We start from the raw sequence: 14,907 nt of genomic DNA, 5'->3' as shown, positions 1-14,907 counted from the left end.
TCGGACGAGTCGGACTGCTGTAAGCCCCGCCCCTTCACCTCTTTATTCAGCGGCGTGACGCTACGATCCGTCTGGAATCCGTTCTGAGGTGTTCGAACACGTCGTAATAAACGGATTGTTGTGGACGCTCAGACGGGAGGCGGCGGCCCGTCCTCCGACGGCATTCCTTGGCATCGCCCGCTCCAGACGCATGAAGGGCGCTTTGTTAGAGACGAGGCCTCTCTCTCCTCCATCTCCCTCGCTCTCTCTCGATGGGCGAGCCACCTGCTGTTTTCATCATCTCTCTCTTCTCTTTCCTGTATTTCTTTCCTTTCATCCTCCCGCTTGTCATTTTGTTCCTCCTTATCTCCCGCCCACTGCAGCTTTGATGTGCTCAGACCTGCGTTTGTCACACACACGCACACACACACGCACACGCACGCACGCACACACACGCACACACTCGAGGCGTAAGACGCTCGTGTTTGATTCAGCTCTAATCTTCTGCTCCATCATCTGCTGCCAGCCTGAGCTTCACTTTGATCTGATCACATGTAGAGAAGAGGCGGAGAATCAAAGGATCTGATCTCCACTGAGATGATCTGAGGAGCATCTGAGGAGATACCGGGTCTGTCGGGCCCGGGCCGACGCCAGAACCGCCTCGTTTGTCTAAATCGTCAATAATCTGTTGGTGCGGCAGAGCGGCAGCCAATCGGTGCCGTCGATAAATCAATGCGTGTGTGTGTGTGTGTGCGTGCAGCTTCCCACCAGCCCTGCAGATCGGTGGAGTTCATGTGCAGCAGCGGGATGTGCATCAACGCCGGCTGGAGGTGCGACGGCGAGTTCGACTGTGACGACCAATCAGACGAAAGGAACTGCAGTGAGTGGAATCGGGGGTTCCTGAACCTCGTTTACGTCGGCTCACTCTTTCATTTGACGTCCTGACGACCCCGTGTGTGTGTGTGTGTGTCCGTGCGCGTCCTGCAGCCACCTCCATGTGCACGGCCGACCAGTTCCGCTGTGGAACCGGACGCTGCGTCCGTCTGTCCTGGAGGTGCGATGGCGAGGATGACTGCTCCGACCACAGCGATGAAGAGGGCTGCGAGAAGACTGGTAGGACCCCGGCAGCTAAAGAGAACGTCGTCATGGCAACAGCTGATCACCGCCCGCCGCTCCCTGCAGAGAGTCCTCCGTGCGCTCCGGATCAGTTCCCGTGTGGGAACGGGCGCTGCATCGGCCAGAGGAAGGTCTGCAACGAGGTCAACGACTGCGGCGACGACAGCGACGAGCGGCCCCACCACGACTGCCGTGAGTCGCCCGCAGCCGAAATGGGCCGTTGGAATTCAGAGGGAAGGCGGGGCAAGACCCGGGGCAAGACCCGGGCAAGACCCGGGGCAAGACCGCCTCCCCAGCGTGACATCACAAGCACCGTTAAGAGGGTTAAATAGAAGGCGACGCCCAAATATACCGGAACACGCAAGCGACCGGTTCCAATCCGGCCAGAGTTCTGACCAGGTTCCTCTGGACTCTGGAGGCCCAGAGGAACCTTTAGAACCAGCCGGCCCGGATCGTGTGCAGATTGGGCGCTCACCGTCTGAGGAGGCGGGCCCCTAATACAGTGGGGTTGTATTTTGACGCGCTGCATGTGTGCGCGTGTGTGTGTGTGCGTGTGTGTGCGTGTGTGTGCGTGCGTGCGGCAGGTCCGCGCTCCAGCGAGGGCAACTGTAACCAGAATAATGGCGGCTGCTCCCAGAAGTGTCAGATGGTCCGGGGGCTGGTCCAATGTACCTGCCACACCGGGTACCGGCTGATGGACGACAGCAAGGCCTGCCAGGGTACGTGTGTGGGTGTGTGTGTGTGTGTGTGTGTGTGTGTGTGTGTGTGTGTGGGCGTGTGTGTGCGTGCGTGTGTGTGTGGACGTGTGCGTGTGTGCGTGTGTGTGTGGACGTGTGCGTGTGTATGTGGGCGTGTGTGTGTGTGCGTGTGTGTGTGTGTGTCTGTGTGTGTGTGTGTGTGTGTCTGTGTGTGTGTGCGTGTGTGTGTGTGTGTGTGTGTGTGTGCATGTGTGTGCGTGCGTGTGTGTGCGTGTGTGTGTGTGTCTGTGTGTGTGCGTGTGTGTGTGTGTGCGTGTGTGGGCGTGTGCGCGTGTGTGTGTGTGTGTGTGTGTGTGTGTCAGGGCGGGCTGGGCCGGGTCTGCCGGGGCTCGGGTCCCAGGTCTCCGTCGACCCCCTTGTCTTCCTCTGTGGTCCGGTCCAGATGTGGACGAGTGCGCCGAGGACGCTACTGCAGCCAGGGCTGCACCAACGCCGAGGGGGGTTCCGGTGCTGGTGCGTTCAGGGCTACGAGCTCCGACCCGACAAGCGCAGCTGCAAGGCTCTGGGTAAGAACCCCGTCCCTCCGACCCGGGTTCTGCTCATGGCGGGGGCGTTGAACCTCCTGCTCCGTCTCTCACCCTCGTCCTCCTTCAGGTCCGGAGCCGGTTCTGCTGTTCGCCAACCGGATCGACATCCGGCAGGTTCTGCCGCACCGCTCCGAGTACACGCTGCTGCTCAACAACCTGGAGAACGCCATCGCGCTGGACTTCCACCACAGCCGCGAGCTGGTGTTCTGGTCCGACGTGACGCTGGACCGCATCATGAAGGCCAACCTGAACGGCTCCAACGTGGAGGAGGTGGTCTCGACCGGCCTGGAGAGCCCAGGTGGGTGCCGGGCTAGCTGCGCCAGCCTTTATGCTAAGCTAAAGTTAGCATGCTACCAGGCTCCTGAAAGCTGGTCACTGAGGCTCCTCCCCTTCAGGTGGGCTGGCCATAGACTGGATCCATGACAAGTTGTACTGGACGGACTCTGGGACGTCCCGGATCGAGGTGTCCAACCTGGACGGGACGCACCGCAAAGTGCTGCTGTGGCAGAAGATGGAGAAGCCCCGAGCCATCGCGCTGCACCCCGTGGAGGGGTACGTAGCCCGGCGCCGTGCGGCGCGCCGCGGCGCGGCGTCCCCGGCTAACGCCGCCTGTCCCGCCTCCCTCAGGAAGATCTACTGGACGACTGGGGCAACACGCCTCGCATCGAGTACGCCAACATGGACGGCTCCGACCGGCGGTCGTCGCCGACGCACCTGTTCTGGGCCCAACGGGCTCACCATCGACTACGCCGGCCGCCGCATGTACGGGTGGACGCCAAGCACCACGTGATCGAGAGGGCCGACCTGGACGGACGCAACCGCAAGGCCGTCATCAGCCACGGTGAGGAGACGGGGGGCACGGGGACACGGGGGCACGGGGGCGTTCAGATGATCAGAAATAATTCATCAATCAATCAGAAGGTCGGCGATTCAGATCGGATCCAGAGTCCAGGAAGACGTTATTCTGAAAAAGAGCGTTTAAGAGCGAGAAAGGGACTGAGTGTGTTGTGTGTGTGTGTGTGTGTGCACGTGCTTCCTTAATGTGTGCTCTCAGGATAAAGGCTATAATTGTCCTGTCCTTTTGTCCACAGCCTCTGTTTGCTCAGACAACACGCAGGACAAATGGGACGAGTGTGTGTGTGTGTGTGTGCGTGTGTGTGCTGTGTTGTGCGTGTGTGTGTGCGTGCTCGCTGGATCGCGCCAGCTGTACCGTTATTGGAGTCGGGTTACAGACTGCTACAGATAACGCCACCATCCAGTCTGCACACCTGTGTAGCTCTAGGTGGGGACAGGAAGCTGGGGGGCGGGTGTGTGTGCGTGTGTGTGTGTGCGTGTGTGTGTGTGTGTGTGTGTGTTTCCCGTGTGTGTGTGTGTGTGTGCGTGTGTGTGTGTGTGTGTGTGTGTGTGTGTGTGTGTGTGTGTGTGTGCGTGTGTGTGTGTGTGTGTGTTCCCGTGTGTGTGTGTGTGTGTGTGTGTGTGTGTGTGTGTGGTATTGGTATGCAGTCGTGATTTTCCGGCGACCCTCCGGTGCAGCAGCGCCTCCTGGTGGACAACGTTGGATAACGGGACTGGAACCAGGTTCTGCGGTCCTGAAACTAGAACCCGTTGATGTCTCAGCACCAGCAGCGTGGGGGGGGCTGTGAACCCAGTGGGACGTTGATCCGTGGGCCTGCTTTGTGTCCTCCACAGGCACCGGTAGCAGCTGACCTTTTCACTTTATTACGGGCGAAGAAATCACTTTGATTGGATCGATCAGCTAAAACGGAACTAGACGGGATCAATAACTGCTTATGATTCATTTCCATTGTGGATGAAGCATCTGATGAGGAAGAGGAGCGAAAATGGGAGGCCAAAGCTTCTTCATCAGAATGTGAAGCACCGCCCCCTGCTGGTGGAGGCGGGTACTCCTCACTTTGCCTACTCCAGCGCTGTTTGTGTTGTATAACCCCCCCCCACCTGTAACATGACCGGGTTTAGGTTCTAAACTACACTGGGCTCCACCCCCCCCCCCCCCCTTAAAGCCGGTGCTTGCTCTGCGTGTTCTGGCTCCGCCCCTTAAACCCAGATGCTCTGCGTACCTGTCCTGGCTCCGCCCCTTAAAACCAGATGCTCTGCGTACCTGTCCTGGGCTCCGCCCCTTAAAGCCAGATGCTTGCTTTGCGTACCTGTCCTGGCTCCGCCCCTTAAAGCCAGATGCTCTGCGTACCTGTCCTGGGCTCCGCCCTTTAAAGCCGGTGCTCGCTCTGCGTACCTGTCCTGGCTCCGCCCCTTAAAGCCAGATGCTCTGCGTACCTGTCCTGGGCTCCGCCCTTTAAAGCCGGTGCTCGCTCTGCGTACCTGTCCTGGCTCCGCCCTTTAAAGCCGGTGCTCGCTCTGCGTACCTGTCCTGGCTCCGCCCCTTAAAGCCGGATGCTCTGCGTACCTGTCCTGGCTCCGCCCCTTAAAGCCGGTGCTCGCTCTGCGTACCTGTCCTGGCTCCGCCCCTTAAAGCCAGATGCTCTGCGTACCTGTCCTGGGCTCCGCCCCTTAAAGCCGGTGCTCGCTCTGCGTACCTGTCCTGGCTCCGCCCCTTAAAGCCAGATGCTCTGCGTACCTGTCCTGGGCTCCGCCCTTTAAAGCCGGTGCTCGCTCTGCGTACCTGTCCTGGCTCCGCCCCTTAAAGCCAGATGCTCTGCGTACCTGTCCCTAACCCCTGCCCTCCCCCTGCAGGCCTCCCCCACCCGTTCGCCATCACGGTGTTCGAGGACAGCCTCTACTGGACCGACTGGCACACCAAGAGCATCAACAGCGCCAACAAGTTCACCGGCAAGAACCAGGAGATGATCCGCAACAAGCTGCACTTCCCCATGGACATCCACACGCTGCACCCCCAGCGGCAGCCCGCAGGTGGGTGGGGGCGGCCGGCGGCGCGGCCCCGCCCGCAGCCGGTGCGACTCGCTGACCTCTGTCTCGCCCGTAGGTGGCAGGAACCGCTGCGGCAGCGACAACGGCGGCTGCAGCCACCTGTGTCTCCCCGGCAACAGGACCAACACCTGCGCCTGTCCCACCGGCTTCAGGAAGGTCGACCAGCACACCTGTGCCGACGGTGAGTCCGCGGTGTCATGTTACTGGTGTGTGGATGACATCATCAAGCGCCTCCTTTGATCTATGGCGCCTCCCAGACCCGTTTACCTGCACGCCGTGTTTCAGCCTAAAATACGAGGGACACTCGCCGTGATCGGACGCATGCCGGTGACCTTAAACGGTCCCGTCTGGACCGAAGGTTCTGGCCCAGTAAACTGTTTGGGTTCGTTCTCGTGGGTCTGAACAGAACCGCCGTAGTGTTTCCTGTTTTTATTGATCCGTAACGATCAGGAGACGACTTGAAAAACACTTTAAATTTAAACCTGATTATAAATTCATCTGACACGTGAGGTGGCGTCGATCTGGGCCACGCCCCTTTGCTGGCGGTTCATGATGTCATGGGTTCACGCCCGCTTGTTGTGTGTTCTGCTCTGTTCACTGTTAAATCTAGAAGACTGACAGAAGACCTTTGGTCTTTAATCAGGTCTTGACAAGTTCCTGCTTTTTGCCCGAAGGACGGACATCCGACGAATCAGCTTCGACACAGAGGACATGTCCGATGATGTCATCCCTCTGGCTGACGTGCGTAACGCCGTGGCGCTGGATTGGGACGCTAAAGACGGCTACGTCTACTGGACGGACGTCACCACCGACTCCATCAACAGGGCGCTGTGGAACGGCACCGGGCAGGAGGTGGGTGTGTCTCTGTGTCCTCGCGCCACCTAGTGGGCCAGACCTGGACCTGCAGCGACCCTAAAGAACAGACGGCCGTTGTCCTGTCTCTCCAGGTGGTGGTGGACACCAGTCTGGAGAGTCCAGCAGGTCTGGCGATGGACTGGGTGACCAGCAAGCTCTACTGGACCGACGCCGGTAATCGGACTCGTCCCGCGGGTTCTGACGCCACGCTTTCGGGGTTCTCGTCCTCATGTTGCGTCTCGGGTTCCTCAGGTACGGATCGTATCGAGGTCTCGAACGCTGACGGGGGCATGCGGACCGTCCTGATCTGGGAGAACCTGGACCGGCCCAGGGACATCGTCGTGGACCCGATTTCTGGGTGAGACGAACAACAGTTGGAAAAATAACAATCCGGAGCTCTTCACACGACGTCCCCCTCCGTCCCCCTCCGTCCCCCTCCGTCCCCCTCCGTCCTCCTCCGTCCCCCTCCGTCCTCCTCCGTCCTCGTCCGTCCCCGTCCATCCCCCTCTGTCCCCCTCCGTCCATCCTCCGTCCCCCTCCGTCCTCCTCCGTCCCCATCCGTCCCCCTCCGTCCCCCTCCGTCCCCCTCCGTCCTCCTCCGTCCCCCTCCGTCCTCGTCCGTCCTCCTCCATCCCTCTCCGTCCCCGTCCGTCCTCCTCCGTCCCCCGTCCGTCCTCCTCCGTCCCCCTCCGTCCGTCCTCGTCCGTCCCCCTCCGTCCCCGTCCGTCCCCCTCCGTCTGTCTCCGTAGCTTCATGTACTGGACCGACTGGGGCGCCAGCCCGAAGATCGAGCGAGCAGGAATGGACGCCTCCGGCCGTGTGGTCATCGTCTCCAGCAACCTGACCTGGCCCAACGGGCTCGCCATCGACCACGAGACGCAGCGCCTGTACTGGGCCGACGCCGGCATGAAGACCGTGGAGTTTGGAAACCTGGACGGGTCGGACCGGCAGGTGACCGCCGTCCCGACTGGCGTCCTGCTCTCCAGAGACCTGAGGCGGTTTTTGGTTACCGCTGTCCCCGCTGTCTCCGCTCGCAGGTTTTGATTGGCAGCCAGTTGCCCCACCCCTTTGGCCTGACTGTCCACGAGGACAAGCTGTACTGGACCGACTGGCAGTCCAAGAGCATCCAGAGCGCCAGCAAGCTGACCGGCCTGGGACGCCGGACGCTGGCCGAGAACCTGGAGAACCTCATGGACATTCACATGTTCCACCGCCAGCGGGACACGGGTCAGTGCGTCCACAGCCCCGTCACCGTGGGACGTCCAACAAAAGGGAGCGGATATCGCGTGGGCGGGGGGGGCGGGGCGGGGGGGCAGGTAAACCGATCCTGAGAGGCCACCGAGCCTCGGGCGCTCTCGTCTCCTTGACGTGTGGGACTTTCCGGTGTCTCCCCGGGGCGTCCAGCGTCTTTGTCCCCCTGACGTCCTCCATTCCCGGCCTGGAAGCGGGAGGGTCGCTGAGCCGCGTCCGTCTGTGTGTCTCCGTCTGCAGTTCGTAGCCCGTGTTTGGTGAACAACGGCGGCTGCAGCCACCTGTGTCTGCTGGCTCCGCCTCCCAGCGCCTCCGGCTGCGCCTGTCCCACTGGGATCAACCTGCAGGCGGATGGGAAGACCTGCACCCCTGGTAGGACGCGGACGCGGACAGGGACGAGCGTCTGGTCCGGCCGGCGCTGCTAACGCGTGTCTGTGTGAAGGGATGAGCCGCTTCCTGGTCTTCGCCCGGAGGACGGACATCCGGACGGTGTCCCTGGACGTCCCCTACTTCGCTGACGTGGTTCTGGCCGTCAACGTCTCCATGAAGAACACCATCGCCATCGGGGTCGACCCCAGAGAAGGTTTGTGCGGCGGCTTCTGTCCCGCCGCCCGTCTCGTCCGTCCTGACTGGCGTGTCCCCCGGCAGGTAAGGTCTACTGGTCCGACAGCACCCTGAAGAGAATCAGCAGAGCCAGCGTCGACGGCAACGCGCACGAGGACATTGTCTCTACAGGTGAGGGCGTGGCCGTGTGACGGGCGGCGCCGTCCGCTCAGAGAGCCACGCCTCCACCGCCGTGTCCTCTCCCTGCAGGCCTGATGACGACCGACGGCTTGGCGGTGGACGCCGTCGGCAGGAAGATCTACTGGACGGACACGGGGACCAACCGCATCGAGGTGGCCAACCTGGACGGTTCCATGAGGGCGGTTCTGATCTGGCAGAACCTGGACAGCCCGCGGGCCATCGCCCTCTACCACGAGATGGGGTGGGGCTTCCGGCGTTCGTGTCCCCTCTGATGGCCGCGTCCGCTAGCTCACAGAAGCGTCCCCCTGTCTGTCTTTGTCTTCGTCCAGTTGCTTGTTCTGGACCGACTGGGGCGAGCACGCCAAGCTGGAGCGCTCCTCCATGGACGGATCGGACCGCCGGGTCCTCATCAGCAGCAACCTGGGCTGGCCCAACGGCCTCGCCATCGACACGGCCGGCGCGCAGCTGCTGTGGGCCGACGCCCACACCGAGGTCAGTGGCGCCGCCTCGCCTTCGACTACGAGTCCACTCGTCGCGCCGCTGATCGTGTTCCTCGCCGGGCGCCCCCAGCGTATCGAGGCGGCCGACCTGAGCGGGCAGAACCGCCGCACCCTGGTGACGCCGGTCCAGCACCCGTACGGGCTGACCCTGCTGGGACGCCACATCTACTGGACCGACTGGCAGAGCCGCAGCATCCAGAGGGCGGACAAGGACACGGGCGCCGGCGCCATCACGGTGCGGGCCAACCTCCCGGGCCTGATGGACATCCAGGCCGTGGACCGGGACAGGCCGCTGGGTGAGTGGGGACGCGGAGACGCCGGTTTGGCTTTAGCACCTCCCCCTCCTGCATTAGCTCCTCCTCTCCTCCAGGTTTGAATAAGTGCAGCAGCCGGAACGGGGGATGCTCCCACCTGTGCCTGCCCCGCCCCAACGGCACTTCCTGCGCCTGCCCCACCGGCATCCTGCTCAAGGGAGACGGCAGGTCATGTGACGACGCCCCGGAGACGTACCTGCTGTTCTCCAACCGGGTCAGCGTGCGCAGAATCTCGCTGGACACGCCGGACCACACGGACGTGCACGTGCCGGTGCCCGAGCTGCACAACGTCATCTCGCTGGATTACGACGGCGTGGACGGGAAGCTCTACTACACCGACGTCACCCTGGACGTGATCAGGTGCGCTTCCTGTTCCGCCGAACCTGGGTTCGCCCGACTTCCTGTCCACGGGCCTCACGTGTCGTCCCCTCCGTGTGCGCCGCTAGGCGTGTAAACCTGGACGGCGGCGGGATGGAGACGGTCATCAGCCAGGGCCTGAAGACCACGGACGGGCTGGCCGTGGACTGGGTGGCCCGGAACCTGTACTGGACCGACACCGGGCGCAACACCATCGAGGTCGCCCGCCTGGATGGGAGGAGCCGTAAAGTCCTGGTGAACAACAGCCTGGATGAGCCCAGAGCCATCGCCGCGTTCCCCAGCAAAGGGTGAGAGCGAAGCGGGTCGCACGGCCGCCATGTTGAGGGCGCCGGCGCCCTCAACATGGCGGCCTCGTCTCCACAGCTTCCTGTTCTGGACCGACTGGGGACACATCGCAAAGATTGAGCGGTCTCAGCTGGACGGCTCGGACCGGAAGGTTCTGATCAACACCGACCTGGGCTGGCCCAACGGACTCACGCTGGACTACGACACGCGCAGGTCAGAGGTCAGGTAGCTAGCATGCTACGGGGTTTATGCTAGCGGCTCATGCTAGCGTCATGGTTGTTGTAGAAGTTGGACTGTGTGGAGCTGGAGGTGGGGGGCGGAGCTCGAGCTGGGGGGTGGAGCTAGAGCTGGCGGCGGACTTGACAGCCTCCCACATCGGCCCGTTTTGTCTTCTGCAGGATCTTCTGGGTCGACGCCCACCTGGACCGGATCGAGAGTTCCGACCTGAACGGGAAGCTGCGTCAGATCCTCGTCAGTCCCGTGTCGCACCCGTTCGCGCTCACGCAGGTGAGGCCCGCCTCCGCCCCCCCCCGTCCTCTCGCCTGCCGTCTCTCACTCATGACTTCCACTGGTCGTCTCATGCTGAGCCCATTCTTCCACTCCGACCCTCATGTGTCCCCCCCCCGCCCCCCCCCTGCTCCTTGTCTGTGTTTTCTCCTCTTCTCTCCCCCCTTTCTCCAGCTGAAGCCGGTCTCCTCCCCTCTAACCCCTTTCTCCCGACTCTCGCAGCAAGACCGCTGGATCTACTGGACCGACTGGCAGACGAAGTCCGTCCAGCGCGTGGACAAACACACGGGCCGCAGCAAGGAGACGGTTCTGTCCAACGTGGAGGGCCTGATGGACATTATTGTGGTATCGCCGCACAGACAGACGGGTAAGGGGCGGCGTGGAGGAAGCCGCGACGTCCCGCCTGTGGAGCCGATTTAATTTGACGTGTCCGACCTCCGACCCCCCCCCTCCAGGTACCAACCTCTGCGGCGTGAACAACGGCGGCTGCACTCACCTCTGCTTCGCTACGACCAGCAGCTTCGTTTGCGCCTGTCCCGACGAACCCGACGGGCGACCCTGCTCCACCGGTGAGGAACGCCGTTGATGCCGACGCCCACCGGCGTCTCCATCGGGCTCTGATCTGCTTCCGTTCCCCAGTTTCAGGTTACGTTCCCACGGCGCCCACCGGAGGAACCGGCAACACTTCAGTCCCCAGCGAGATCCCCGAAGCCCCGACAGACGCTCCCCACAGAGGCCCCGCCCTCGTCAAGTGAGCGTCCCGCGGCGTTTCAGCGCAGCCGAGCTCAGACTCCCAACAAACGGCGGTTTTAAACGGTCGCTAAAAGCTGCTCAGGACGTTTTGGGATTCGTTGACGTCGGTATGATTGGAAGGGAGAACGCGTTCCTCGTTGAGGTCGGGCGTTCCTCGTTGAGGTCGGGCGTTCCTCGTTGAGGTCGGGCGTTCCTCGTTGAGGTCGGGCGTTCCTCGTTGAGGTCGGGCGTTCCTCGTTGAGGTCGGGCGTTCCTCGTTTCCTCGATCGCTCATCTGAGACAGGAAACGCGACGAGCTTCTCGAGCGGCGGTAATCGGGCGGGAACAAACGGCTGCTCCTAAAGACGGTTCGCTTCTCCTCTTCACAGCTGCACCGACCTCGACGATGAAGGCTGCTTGAGCGACGTGGTGACGGCGCCTCATGGTAAGTACGAGACGATGTCTTAAAGGGACGGTCTCACATTCACGCAGAATGAATCCCGACGCCATCCCTCGGGTGTCCGATCGTGTGATGGCGTTGGTGACCGGATGCTAGGCTAACGGGGGGCTAACGGGGGGCTAACGGTGATGCTCTGTGGGCACGCCGTCCTGAACCTGGACCCTGTGTTGAAGGAGAAGGACTTCACGTCAGCTACGTGATCGGTGGCGTTCTCACCATGCTGGCGATCCTGATCCTCATCGCCGCGCTGATCATCTACAGGTCGGCTTCCTGCGCCCGTCCTCGGCCCCGCCCTCGGCCCCGCCCTGAAACCGGCTCACAGTTCTTACCATCGAGCTGTCCTCTTCCTGTTTTCAACCGCAGACATAGGAAGTCAAAGTTCGCCGACCCGGGCGTGAGCAACCTGACCTACAGTAACCCCTCCTACCGGACGTCCACGCAGGAGGTGAAGATCGAGGCGTCGCAGAAGCCGCCGATATACAACCAGCTTCGATATAAGAAGGAGGTCAGTCCGTAACCATGGCGACGACCGGCTTCGGGTCAGGCTGTGTTGAAATGCTCATCCTTTCTTCCCCCTCTCCTCAGCTCTCTCACCCCTACAACTCCCTCTCCCCCTTTATCTTTTGACCCACTTGCCCCGTGGAGAGGTAGCTACGCAGCATGGAGCCCGTTAGCATGCGTTAGCGTGTGTGTGTGAAACCCTCCTGAGCTAACGTTAGCATCGAGGCTCCTCCCTGCGTCTGAAGGGCTCGACAGAAACACGGATGTACGAACGCTAACGTTTCCCCTGCGAGGTAGAGCGCCGTGCGCCGCTAGCCCCGAGCGCCGCTAGCCCCGAGCGCCGCTAGCACCGAGCGCCGCTAGCCCCGAGCGCCGCTAGCCCCGAGCGCCGCTAGCACCGAGCGCCGAGCGCACGGTTTAGCTCAACGAGCATGGTGTGTGCGTTTGTTCTTCACACCGATTGCCGTGAGGTCGACCACGGAGCCACGCTCACTGATGTCTCGTTGTCCAGGGGGGCGTGGACGGCGGCTACGCCAAGGAGAAGATCCGCATCGTGGAGGGCGTGTGCCTCCTGTCCAACGAGGAGCTTTACTGGGACGACCTGAAGCGGGTCAAGCCGTCCCGAGGCGGCCTGCACGCCTGCATGCGCACCGACACCGTGTCCCTGCAGGCGAGCAGCGCCTCGCTGGACGACGGCGAGACGGAGCAGCTCCTGCAGGAGGAGGCGTCCGAGTGCTCCTCCATCACGACCCTCGCCCCGTCAGCCATCACGCCGCAGCGCCACGCCCAGCGCCACGCCCACGCCCCCGACAGCGGCTGGGCCGCCGCGCGCAAGCCCTCCCCCGAGAGCGAGGTGTGAGAGCCCCGCCCCGCCCCGCAGGCTTTATCTCAACCTGTACCTGAACGCACACACGCACACACACACACGCACACACAGACACACACACGCACACACACACACGCACACACACACACACACAGATACACACACACACACACGCACACGCACACACACAGACACACACACACACACACACAGATACACACACACACACACACACACGCACACACACACACACACACGCACACACACACACACACACGCACACACACACACGCACACACAGACACACACACGCACACACACACACGCACACACACACACACACAGATACACACACACACACACGCACACGCACACACACAGACACACACACACACACACACAGATACACACACACACACACACACACGCACACACACACAGACACACACACACACGCACAGACACACACACACACGCACAGACACACACACACACACACACACACACGCACACACACACACACACACACACACAGACACACACACACACACACACACACACACGCACACACACACACACACACCTGTATTTATAGCTGGTTCAACACAAGACTCATCTAAGATCCCAGAAACACAACTCCCGTCTGAAACTGGGGCTCCGTCCTACTTACACACACACACACACACACACACGCACACACACACACACACACACACACACACACACGCACACGCACACACACACACGCACCATGCTGGACTAAGGAAGCAGAGTCCTCTGTCTCCCTCCACTAAGCTACGCTCCGGACGATGTCCCCTCCGGGGTCTCGCGTCCCCTCCGGGGTCTCGCGTCCCCTCCGGGGTCTCGCGTCTCCTCCGGGGTCTCGCGTCCCCTCCGGGGTCTCGTGTTTTTATGAACTTTATTTATGGACGTTTTTCTACTCGAGTGTCTTCGCTGACTCTGCAGCGGGACCCAAAGGGGCGGGACTTATCAGTCTCCAGGCTTTTTCTACATTTACGCTTCGTGCATTTCTTTCATTCATTGGGTTGGATTTGCCCCCCCCCCCCCCTTATTTTGTCATCCGTGGTTAATCCTCCAGCAGAGCAGAGGGGGGAGGCGCGTAGGAAGTAACAGCCAGAGTGCCAAACCTTTTCTTCTGTCCTTCCTTCAGGTGTTTATTTATTTTCTCAGAGGTTTGAAATGTTTAAATTCACTCTGTTTGGGTTGATTTCCCCAAATCTCACAAACGTAGTCCCGCCTGGGGCCGACCGGCGTGCAGGTCGTCGTGGTTTCATTCACCTGGCTGTTGAAGTAAAGCTCTTTGGGATTTGTCGCGCCCCAAACACGCTACTTTCTCAGCTCCATCTCGTGATCCCGGCGCGCTGGCGCCCCCCTGCCCGGGGTTTACCCCCCCAGGTAAATGATTTCGGTACGATAGCACTTAAAACGAGGATTTTGGCTCAGCTGGAAACGTTCTGCAGTTTCATCAGAGGCTTCGTTCAAAAGTATTCACGCTCAAAAACCATCCAGCCGAGTGGGCGTCGCCGCAGGACGAGTGGGCGTCGCTCAGACGGCGAGGGCTCCAGTCTACTTACTGTAAAGTGAAATGAACAGGTACATTCGCTTGAACAAGGAAATACTATAACGCTATGCTGACGAGTACAAATAGCGTGTATTTTGAAGTATCTGCTACAAGCCCAGCACCCTGCTGATCTGCTGCTAGCTGAAGCACTGAGGCCGATGGGGGGGGGGGGGGGGGGTCGCAGGGCAGCCAGGTGACCCCGCCGGCCTGGCTCTCAGTCCCTCCACCTCTGCTGCAGGAACGCTGAAACTACAGACTTTCTCTGGATGATATAAACAAACGACGGGATTTCATGCCTGGTTTCAGATTGTTTTAATTTGACTCACGTTTTGTTTTGTTTTGTTTTGCTGGATTATCTTAACCACTGTGTTTCTAAGCCTGTAAATGATAGGGAGGATGCCAGTTATTTAATAGTGCCCTTTATCTTATGAAATACTGGTCGCGTATAGCTGTTGTAAAGTTAACATAAAAGGTATTTATGGTTTCTGTTCGGTTGTCCCTTGATGTGTAAATATATGAAACGGCTGTATATGTATTTCCATGGCAGTACTAACGAGCTGTGTTGTGTGATATAGTGAATTATCCCTTTGCCATCTTTTAATATAAAATTGCATTTGCATTTCAAGGAAACTTCTGATTCAGTTTCTCTTTAAAAAAAAAAAAAAAGATGATTTGAAGATGACGGATC

General features: G+C 60.6%; 1 protein-coding gene across 1 annotated transcript; it reads left to right on the top strand.

Annotated features, from left to right (window-relative positions):
* On the top strand, window positions 1–12,670 carry LOC137895028 (low-density lipoprotein receptor-related protein 4-like; the record flags this gene model as incomplete). The annotated part of the gene is given in 38 exon segments (XM_068740509.1): window positions 1–19; window positions 740–859; window positions 967–1,092; window positions 1,162–1,287; window positions 1,680–1,814; window positions 2,236–2,256; window positions 2,259–2,282; window positions 2,285–2,359; window positions 2,448–2,678; window positions 2,776–2,932; window positions 3,008–3,018; window positions 3,021–3,103; window positions 3,105–3,144; window positions 3,147–3,221; window positions 5,090–5,266; window positions 5,340–5,465; window positions 5,928–6,136; window positions 6,232–6,313; window positions 6,392–6,497; window positions 6,889–7,090; window positions 7,177–7,366; window positions 7,631–7,762; window positions 7,833–7,973; window positions 8,039–8,125; window positions 8,204–8,375; window positions 8,464–8,626; window positions 8,705–8,930; window positions 9,005–9,308; window positions 9,395–9,613; window positions 9,690–9,824; window positions 10,010–10,118; window positions 10,293–10,485; window positions 10,574–10,687; window positions 10,758–10,869; window positions 11,240–11,295; window positions 11,484–11,571; window positions 11,674–11,815; window positions 12,323–12,670. Coding segments are annotated over 38 exon segments (5,076 nt in total), but the record flags the coding sequence as incomplete, so codon positions are not given.
* Between the last annotated feature and the right edge of the window lie 2,237 nt (window positions 12,671–14,907).

The sequence above is a fragment of the Brachionichthys hirsutus genome, chromosome 1, assembly GCF_040956055.1.
Source record: "Brachionichthys hirsutus isolate HB-005 chromosome 1, CSIRO-AGI_Bhir_v1, whole genome shotgun sequence".
Taxonomy (NCBI): domain Eukaryota; kingdom Metazoa; phylum Chordata; class Actinopteri; order Lophiiformes; family Brachionichthyidae; genus Brachionichthys; species Brachionichthys hirsutus.
Note: the sequence above shows the minus strand (reverse complement) of the source record. Positions and strands in the feature narration are given on the sequence as shown.